This window comes from Hyaena hyaena, unplaced genomic scaffold (genome assembly GCF_003009895.1).
Source record: "Hyaena hyaena isolate Hyena2069 unplaced genomic scaffold, ASM300989v1 scaffold_146, whole genome shotgun sequence".
Taxonomy (NCBI): domain Eukaryota; kingdom Metazoa; phylum Chordata; class Mammalia; order Carnivora; family Hyaenidae; genus Hyaena; species Hyaena hyaena.
The window spans coordinates 2,310,091-2,320,872 of NW_024080778.1; the positions used below are offsets into that span (position 1 = coordinate 2,310,091).

The following is a 10,782-nucleotide window of genomic DNA, read 5'->3' on the forward strand; positions in this document are numbered from 1 at the left end:
TCGGAAAAGCTAACAATATAGGGGCCCTTTTGGCCTAGTTGTTGAGAATTACTGGACAGAAATCTCCTGATATGAAGAGAGGTCTCCAAGTGGGGAAGGAAGCACCTTGCAGATGACCGCTAATCCCCGCTGAGATATTAATTATTGATGACCCAGGATGAGGCATTGACTATTTCTTGAAGTTGTGCGTTGAGCAGCATTTTAAAGCCCCCAAGCGGAACGTGTGGAGAATGAGCTGTTCAGTGAATCATTTCTTCCCTTTGCAAGGCTGGAAAATCCCTTTTTAAATGTGGTCAGGGTGACAAGGATACAGAATGGGAAGCCAGGAGACTGGTGACGGGGCTTCTGGAGGAAAAACGGGAGGGGCGGGAAACTGCATCAATGTCTTCTCCCAACCAGCATCAGCTGCAGGGAGCCAGGCACGGTAGCAGCCGAGAGCCCGGAACCCGCCTGTTGTTCCGTCGACGGCCCGCGCCTGGGGCCCGACTCCGGTCTCAGCGCCTGCGCAGCACAAGCCGTGGAGCCCGGCAGAGGCCAGGAACCTTCCACGACTACCTTCCCAGGCCCCGCCCCTTCCTCAGAATCAAGAGGGAGGAGTGTCGTGCGCGCTCGCACCGCTGAGAGCGTCAAAGCCCCGCCCCCAGCTCCTGCCTAAGGTTCTGGCCCGCCGCTTCGCCCCTCCCCACATACCTCTGCTCCAGATCCATTTCGGAGGCGCGACCCACACGCCACGCAGTAGGAGGCACGGGCACGAGCGCGTGCGTACGTAAGCGCGCGCCGACTAGGGCGCACGGAGGCTCCGCCTTTTGGTCCCGCCCCGCCCCCGTCGGCCTCTCCTCCAGCGAGTCTCCCGGCGTTTAGGAGCCTGGCACCCGCGCGCGCCCTGCAGCTATGGAGGTACCCGGGAGCCTGTGCAAGAAAGTCAAGCTGAACAATAATGCGCAGAACTGGGTGAGTCGGAGCAGAGCAGCGAAGGAGGCTCTGGGAGGCTCTGGCTGCAGCTTGTTCGGAGCCGCTCCTTCCCTGCCGCCTCCTCTGCATCCTCCCTGGAGCTCGGGGGATGGTACCCGAGGCCGCGGCGCCTGCCAGCTGGGGCGGTGGGGGTTGCCAGACTGGCTGGTGTGGCGGGGGTCTCGGGCTGGGCGCTGTGTGCGGCCCGATCCGCCCTCCGTGGGAAGAATGCCCCCTTACCCCGCTCCTCGGCTCAGACGAGACCTCGAAGACAATCTTTCGGGAATGAGCTATAGCAAAGGCTACGGAAGCGTGCACTCCGGATAGGGGATGCTTCCCGCATCTCTTGGAGTGGCCGGAAGGTCTGCAGAGGAGGCGAAGGCGGGCGCATTTTCATTGCGTTCGTGGTTTTCCTCGGCTCTGCCAGTGCATTTAGCCCAGGTTTGGATCCATCGCCACGTCTTTCCATTTCTGAGTTTCAGTGTGAAGGGAGAGTACCCAACAATGTGGCCATTCATGAGTTGAGACTGCTCTGAACTGAGGTTCTTTGTGGCTCAGTTTTAAATCGGAATGTTTAACAAATAACACGGAGTTTTAAGGACTCGATTCCTGGAGACACTGAGGTGTGGGTAGACTAATGGTTTATAACGTTTAGCAAGGACTGCCAATTGGATTTGATGGCCAAATGCTGTGTCCTCAGGAGGTCGCTTCCTTCCTTATGTCTTTGGTGAGAAACAGCCTTAAGATTTTCTAAGTATAGAGCAGATTGAGGCGGGGGAGGGGCAGGTGGTATCCAACTTTGGAGTCAGGAAAAGCACTGGTTTTAAGTTTAGATGGGTTTTTATTTCACAGTACAATAAGATCATGAGGTTTAATTTTAAATGCAGCCTTGCAAATTATCATTAACCTTGATGAGTAAAAAAAAAAACCATTTCAGGCAAATAATTCACTTGAAGTGAATTTATCATATCTGTTGTTACTTTAGATTCTCACCTGATTCCTTTTTTCTTTTAATTATTTAATCTTATGTGATAAGGAGGGAAAGGAGATAAAAGGTGAATTGGAACATTGGAAAGAGCACTGGATTACTAGCCTGGTCTCTGGTTCCAGTTTTACCATTTAGTAGCGATCTTGAGGAAAAACATTCTATTTCTTTAAACCTAAGCTGACCTAACAAGGGTGTAATAGTGTACACTTGACAAGGTTGTTTTGAGGAGCAAAGAAGATAATGAATTTGAAAGTACGGTGAAACCACTACCATGTCACTTGGTATGACTCTTGTACCATAAGGTATTTTTTAGTTTGTGAAGTAAGATTGGCTAAATTAGGGTATTTACAGATGATTTCATTTATACCATCCATAATTTATTTTTTAACTTTTTGCCAAATAGATGTGTATTCTTTGTAGAGATCTGTGCTACTGACTGGGAGGATGAAAAATGAAGGACTCCATGCTTTCTGGCCAGTTGCTCATGGCCTGGGTGGGGCTAGAAGTGGCATTTGCCAGGTGATGAGTGTATCAGACCACAGTGAGTGATGCAAGACGTGTTTTATCTCAGTTTAGAAGGGAGATTAGTTTTTCTTGGATGTTTGGGGAAAGTTTGGGAGGAGAAATGTGTCCAGATTTGTGAGGCAGAGAGGAACTGTATGAATAAGGGCTGGGAATAAGAATTAGTAATAATATTATTTTTTATTCCAGGAACAAGGAAACCTGTTTAACCACTCTGGAGGATTTTTACCGAGTGGAGAGAAGTTTGAATGCATAGGGTGGGGCTAGGTTATGCAATTGTTAATGTTTGGCTGCTCAGTGAAGACTTGATTCTGTGGGAGATTTTTGGTGAGGCTAGAGTTTTTAATTTTCAGGGCCTTGTAAGTCTTGTTTTTCTTTCCCTCAATAGAGAACATCCGTCATATTTGCCTTTCATGTACTTAAGTCGACCGATATACACAAGTGTGAAGAACTCATCCATACACCTTTAAAGTTTCCATCACATGGTGAAATTGGATTTCCAGGAAGACAGGGCTACTGAGGAAATTAGATACTGTTAGAGTTCAGATGTGGAAGTCTTAGAAAACAAACAGGGTTATAGTGAGGTCTAAATGAATTAATAGATTTAGAGCATGCTGGTACATGAGCACTATTTAAGTTGTTCTTGGTATTGATTTATCCAAAGCGAGGGTGCAAAGGGCCAGGTTAAGGCTCTAGGGGGAATAGCGGAATAGGTGCATTAAAAACATGCAGGAAGGAGCTGACTAACTACAATTAGTGAATGAAAGAGGGAGATGTGTTTAAAGTTGGATCCTGAGGCTTAATCTTGAGAAATAGGGAGAAAGGTTGTGACATGCTAGGAAATTGGGAAGTAGGCTGGGACCTGGGGTAATGGTGATAATAGTTAAACACTGAAGGAGAGTTTACTGTGTGCCCAGTACAGTTTTAAATGTTTTACTTAAGTTAACTTACTGAATTTTTGCAACACTTCTGAAGTGGATATCATGAGAGATAATCATTTAAAGCTGCTTGGGCTCACATCTGAGCTCCACTATTTACTAACCACGTAACCTTTAGCTAGTCACTTAATTTCCCTGTGCTCACCTATAAAATGGAAATGTTAGTCTCACCGGGATGTTGTGAAGATTTAAAGGAGCTAATATATCAGAAATGCTTACAGTATCTGGCATATAGTAACTATTGTATATAGTTCTTATTTTTATGTTATCCTATTCATTACAAGTAGTATTTCCATATTATAGATGAAGAAACTGAGGCACAGAGATGTCATAGAGTTTCTTAGCAGTGGATCCAATTTTAAGCATACTGTACATTCAAGACAGCTTCTAGTAGACAGGCTCTCCAATAGGAATATAGTGTGAGCCATATAATGTAGTGTACAATTTTCTAGAGGGCCCCCTAAAGAAAGTAAAAAGAAACAGGTTGAAATTTGAATAATGTCTTTTGTCCTCAAAAGTAATGATGTGGATAATAAGATCTAGCTTATAGTGGAGATGATAGTCCATATCTCCTAGGGTTAGTGTGGGGTGTTGTGTTTTGTTTTTTTTTGAGAGAGTACACATGTGCACACATGAGCGAGGGAGAGGAAGAGAGAGAACCCCAAGCAGACTCTGTGCTGTTAGCACAGGGGTGGGGGTGCCTCCATGTCACAAACTGAGATTGCAGACTGAGGCAAGATCAAGAGTCAAGTGCCTAACCTCCTGGGCTACCCAGGTGCTTCTATAGTAAGGTTTAAATAAGTCAGTATATTTGAAGCACCATGGTGATGCCTATCCCATGAAAAATATTTAAGGTGTTCTTGTTATTATTTTTTATTATTTTTATTTTTTAAGGGTGAGGGAGGAAAGAGAGAGAGAGAATCTTAAGCAGGTTCCATGCCCACTATGGAGCCCCATGTGGGGCTTGATCTCACAACCATGAGATCATGACCTGAGCTGAAATCAAAAGTCAGATGCTTAACCGATTGAGCCACTCACGTGCCCCCTTGTTATTATTTATTAATCCGATATTTAACACCTACTTTGTGCCTTTTTTCTGGGGTGCTAGGGATGCAGTAGTAAAAAGACAGAAAGGGTATTGCATTCTACCTGGGAAAGAGTTAATTAAAAAGCAAATGAATGAGATAATTTTCCCTTTTCCAGTTCTACCTTTTTTGAGCAGTTTGTCCCATACACTATTAGATGCCTTTCACAGAAGGCCAGTAGCTCCTTCTGGATTTGGGAGGAGACTGAGGTGGAACAGAAAAACAGGCATGCAGAAATGGAACACCCAGCTTATGAAAAGCCGAGGCAGAGGCCAGTATTTTCATTCTTCAGAGCATTGAGCTGGCCATGCTCAGGGGCATGTATTGATTTGCTGCTGGAAAAATTGCCTAAAGAAGAGGGAAAACTGGATTTCTACCAAGAATGTATTGTTAATGTTGACTAACAGCAATAACAAGAATGATAGATAGCAGGGTCTGGATCTGTGTTGTGTAATCTGATAACTACTGGCCACCTGTCGCAACTTAAACTTAGTTAAAATTAGTAAAATAAATTCTTTTCTGCTCTAAAGAGAAATAAGATGAAATAAAATTCTTCTGTGTCTTGGAAAAAAAAAATCTTTTCCTTAGCTGCACATTTCAAGCACTCCACTGCCCTATGCAGCTAGTGGCCAGAGTATTGGACAGCACAGTATAGAACATTTTCATCATCTCAGGAAGTTGTATTGGACAGGGGAGGTCTAGTTAGTGACTTTGGGGTGGCTGCCAGCCTTTCTTCTACTCTCTTTCTATTTATGTATTCATGTAGTCATTTTTTCTTTCTTACCTGGGCAAGGAAATTTTGAGAGATAGTGGCTACTTTGGAATCCTAGTTCTGGGTGATTCTGCAGCCCTGACTTCTGGCATGGTACCCAGCAGTATTAGACTCCCCCTTAGCATACTTGTGTCTCTAAATGTGAATTGTGAAATAAAGCTTTCCCAGCCTGGGCTCTGTTACTTTGAATTTTGAGGACTAGTTCTTACTCCAGTGGTTCTCAACCAAATAAGATTTTTCCACTGCCAGGCGGGTGTTTGGCAGTATCTGGAGATATTTTTGATTGTTATGTGTGTGTGTGCGCGTGCGAGCGCGCTGGGGGTGCTTCCGGCATCTGTTGGATAGAGGCCAGAGATGCTACTAAGCTTCATACAGTGCACAGGATGGCCCCTACAGGAAAGAATTATCTGGTTCAAGGAGTCATTATTGCTGAAATTGAGAAACACTGGTCTCTTTCCTCTGGGTAAGGAAAAATTGCATAGCTCTGAAATGAAAAATTAGTAATTTAAAGTGAAATCCAGTTGGTAATAACAGTTTCTTATTCACCAGCCTGGAAGTTACCATTTTTGCTCTTTTTTCTTTTCTTTGTTTTAATGTTTATTCTTGAGAGAGAGAGCGTGTTGGGGGAAAGATAGAGTGAGAGGGAAACACAGAATCTGAAGTAGGTTCCAGGTTCTGAGCTGTCAGCACAGAGCCCCATGTGGGGCTGGAACCCACCATGAGATCATGACCTGAGCTGAAGACAGACGCTTAAAACTCCAACCCTGAATTGTTTTGAAAGCAGGTTACTAAATAATTTAAATGAAGAGAATAACTTTTTTTAAATTTACCTAAGTGGTAATTACTTCTGGGAAATATCCTTTTCTAAAGATATTTAGAAGTGAATATTCATTTCCTTACCAGGTAGGTTTTAACTGAATAAAAATAGTGGGAATGTTAGACATAATGTGTAGAAGTCCAGTTTCAGTTTTAGATGAATGTAGCCATTATTCTGTCTCTTCGCTCTAGTGTTCTTGATGCTTACATCCTTTCTCTGTGTCTTTATCTCTCTGTTTAAGTTTTTTAGTATATTCAGAGTTGTACAGAGTTGTACAACAATCACCAATATGTAATTTCAGAACATTTTTTCGCCTCAAAAAGAAATCCTGTACCAATGAGCAGTCTTTTCGCTTCCTACCCGCTCCTTCCTTTCTAGCTCCTGACAGTCCATAATGTAGTTTCTGTCTCTGGATTTTCCTATTCCAGATTTTCCTATAAATGGAATCCTACAACATATGGCCTACTGCATCTGGCTTCTTTAAATTAGTATAGTGTTTCCAAGGCTCATCCATGTTATAGCATGTTATCAGCACTTCATTCCCTTAGGTGGTCGAATCCTGTTTCATTTAATGGATATATACCACATTTGGTTTATCCATTCATCAGGTGATGGACCTTTGAGTTTCTCTTCTTTGGCTCTTTTGGGTAATGCTGTTGTGAGCATTTCGTGTGTGTGTGTGTTTTTTGTGTGTACTCTCACATGGTTTTAATAGTTTAATATCAACTTCTGATGTAGACGTTAGTATATTTTTGTCTGTACAGCTTCTGAACTCCCTTCATATGGATGGGGCGTGCCCCACTGTCACTATGGTGGGAGGCTCAGGGGTCTGTCGTGACGTAATGATTTATCTGTTTATTGTTTGTCTCTTTCCCTGAAATGTTACCTTATTCCCAATATCTAGAAGGGGTCAGTGACCAAATAGTCTTAGATTTGTTTCTGGCTTCTAGGAATCTCTTAGAGCTGGGCTTTCCACCAGGAGGTTATCCCAGGGCCCTTCCATTAAAGGTGTTGACATTTTGAAATCTCCATTAAATATATACATGTTACTTAATCTTTAAAACAGACTAGTTGGGTACCTATGATGTACATACAAAGTGCATGCATGATAGTTGATGGCAGTCAGATAAGCCTGGTAGGGACTTAGTTTTGATTAAGAGGTCTGGGGTAGAGCCCGAGATTCACTTCCTGATGAGCAACATCATTCCAGTGTTGCTGTGCCGTGGGTTTTGGAATTGGAGGGTGTTAAGTATAGCATTTTCAAGTTTTCTCAGCCTCTAGCAATGTATGATCTTCACTTTTGCTGTTTGCCTTTGGTTTATTAATGTTCAGAAGATTAATTTCACTCATGAGTGACTGAACTAAGTTTTCAGTATCTGTGTGAACTAAAGGTTTCTTTAAAAAAAATTTTTTTTTCATTGTTCCTTTATTTTTGAGAGACAGGGAGAGACAGAGCGTGAGTAGGGAAGGAGCAGAGAGAGACGGAAACCCAGAATCCGAAGTAAGCTGTAGGCTTTGAGCTGTTAGCACAGATCCTGAGGTGGGGCTGGAACCCATGAACCTTGAGATCACGACCTAAGTCAAAGTTGGATGCTCAACTGACTGAGCCACCCAGATGCCCCAAGGTTTCTTCTTTCTTTGTATGTACTCTACCACGTCTTCACGTTATTCACATGGTACTCCTCTGTTACGGAACCAGCCTGGATCGCTGGTGGAAAAACCAAGTGGCACTCAGAGATCTTGGTGGATTGGAGTTTTATTTCACACTGGCGGGCTCAGAGGAGATCCCTTTCCAAGGGGGATCCTGGAGCCTGGAGCACAAGCATGGGGGACAGTTTATCGTCTGTTACTTCCACATTCCGCATTAGTAGGAATTTGGTGCCTGCGACAAGCGGGGCAGGAAAAAGAAGCCGGAAGAGGAGTCTCTAAGCTAGGGACCAGAGTTTATGTTAGTTCAATCAGCCATCTTATGGTGCATAACTTTATTTTCCCAACAATACTACCATCTCTTCATAGTATGTCTTGAGACATGAAAGAAACATGCCTGTTACTGTTTTAGAGATTCTCTTTGAGGAATACACTGTTTAACAGTCACTTTAAGGTGGGTGGTGGGATGGATGAGAGATGTCGAGTCCAGAATTATACTTGCTATTTGCTATATGCTCTGTGCTTTTACACATTCCACTTAAAAAGGCAGAGTTGTTCGTAAAATCGTAATAAACTCACAAGGCACAGAATTCTCTAAATGACATCATAGGAGAAGTTCATATGTCCCATAGGGAAGTGGATAAAATAATAAAACTGCCCATGTGGAAATTAAGGTTAGTCCAAAAAAGGCACCCTGGGCCACTTGTGTGCATCCTGACAGAAGTGTGTGAAATGTGTAGATGATGTGCACCACAGTTGTCAGAGGCCATGTGAAGTTATCCTGGTAACAGGACTGATAGTTGTTTAGCCCACATGTAGAAAGTGCATAAATTCTGTTTAAGTGAATTGTCCCGGTTCTGCTAGACAAAATTTCTGAATGTCAGTCTTCATTAATACGTTAGGCGGAGAAAACAAATCAAACCTTAAAATAAGAGCCTTATATCTAACTTTTACAGAGCACCGACTAGGCACAAGAAAAGAGATTGAACTTTGGGGAAAATACAAAGACCTGCAACTCCTGTGTTTGACCTACCTTACTCACCCAGGGAAGTCACAGACACCTGAAAGTATAAAATGGCCCCTCAAGAACAAATCATATAGGCAGTAAATGTTACAGGGATTGCCTGGGTGCTCACATCAAGCCACATAAGTATTTCTACAAACCACCCACACGATTAGGAAGGAAACAATAAACCTAATTTCTCAATCCTGTGCATGAAAAGCTAGGCCCTTGAAGACTGAGAGCAGGAATGCAGAATCGGAAGGAAATAACTCACTCTTGGCCCTTAGTGAGTCACTAATGTCACTTCTTGTGGGTGGAATTATAGGAAGGATTTGGCCAGCAAGGGTGGAAAAGAAGGGAAGGGGAACTAGACATTGCATGTGAGAGTGGCCTTTAAATTCTCAGTAAAATTGAGGCATAATTCCACCTCCTTGCTATTCCAGTAGTTTACAAAAAATGCTTTTTTTTCATTTACTCTGAGAAGGGAGTACCTACCTCTGGGAGGTAGGAGATTGCGGCAGATTTTTTTTAAGGTTGTTTTGTAATATGAAAAAGATCAAACATCCATGAACAATAAACATCCATAGACTGCCATCCCTGCTGCCAGAATTTTTTTAAATGTAGGAGGCAAGAAACCCGAGGTAGCATTCTTTTCTAGTGATTAACACAGACAATCTGCTTATCCTATATTTTCTCCCAGCCACATCCTCAGTTGTTGGTTTATAGCTTCTCAGGTACTTTTATACATTCTACTCAACTTAAAAAGAAAAGCAGGAGATATTTTTTTACAGGGCCAGAATAAATTAAAATTCATTAGGTACTTGTTTCTTTTTGTCCCAAGGCGAAATGACTTGGAACAAATCCCAAAGCAAAATGATCTGAGTCAAACAGGTTTTCCAGGTGTAGGCAGCTGACTTATGTTAGCATCTTCTCCCTGACCCGTGCCCCTCATCCAGACTTCACCCCTTCTCCCCAGGCATCCTGGCTGGGGGCTGTAACTAGTGACCTCCCAGAAGAGGTGTCTCTCCTTTCCAAGAGATGGGGATCCCTGTATGCGGAACCTTGTTTTTGTTTAAGATCTTGGAAATGTGGAGCTGTAAAGTTATGTTTGCTTCATTAGTTTATTGAAGAGAAATCGGGTCAGGAGACCCATACTATAATTTTTCAAAAGTGATTATTGAACATTTAGAGCATTTTATTGGAAATCCATCTGTTAATGAGATGATTCGTGGGGGAGGCCGCAGCTCTGTGGTGTGCCTGTTAAAAAGAATCGGCAGATTGTCCCTTTGGCCCCAGAGGATTTTCCACAGTGAGCGATGGTAGGACTTTGAAGGGCAGAGATGCCTTTCTTCGGTGCACCAGGAGGACCATTGTGGGGAGGTGGGAAGAGAGACCCAGCACCGCAGGCAGGCCGTTTTTAGAAGAGAGTACATCTGGAAATTGAAGATCTGGATGGAAATATGTTCCTTTACAAAGTTCGTGTTTCTATGCCTACAGGGGTATTTGTTTCCCATTTTGAAGACCTCTGGGGCCAAACCATAGGCCTGGTTGGATCCACTCTGACTGTTCCATGCCTCAACCTGTGTCCCTGATGTGGCTGTGGAAAACACCGGCCTTGTGACTGGTATTGCTTTGAATTTGAGTGTTGGCTTCACACGAGTTGTTCGGACTGCCTGCCAACCACTCTAGATTTCCCTAGGCCACGTTTTCACTTTTCTGTGCTCTCACTGTTCCCTCTGTTCGGAGGTGCTTCACCACCAGCCTCCCCACCCCCCGGGCCATCACAGGTCTTAAGTGTCCTCTTTTTGGTGAAGCCATGCCTGGCGCCTCTGTCTGAACATCACTTTTCTGATCTTTCTTCACAGTTTTGCTTTACTTACTTTTTGCCTTTTTTGATATTTTTTTGATATTTATTCCTGCCTAATTTATATAATTTATTTAATCATGTTTGTCTTTCTTTCCCTGTTGTCTCTCCCAGTGACTTTCTTTCTTTCTTTTTTGTTTTTTATGAGAGAGAGCATGAAAGGGAGTGAGGGAAGGCTCGGCCGGGGGGGGGGGG

The 10,782-nt window shown here is 43.4% G+C and overlaps 1 protein-coding gene across 1 annotated transcript in view; it reads left to right on the forward strand.

The window, feature by feature from the left end:
• Positions 1 to 819: 819 nt before the first annotated feature.
• PAPSS1 (3'-phosphoadenosine 5'-phosphosulfate synthase 1) overlaps positions 820 to 10,782 on the forward strand; it is a 99,381-nt gene continuing 89,418 nt past the window's right edge. The window contains exon 1 of the mRNA XM_039238788.1: positions 820 to 951. Coding sequence (XP_039094719.1) covers positions 892 to 951 — 60 coding nt within the window. The 5' untranslated portion in view covers positions 820 to 891. The remainder of the gene's footprint in view (positions 952 to 10,782) is intronic.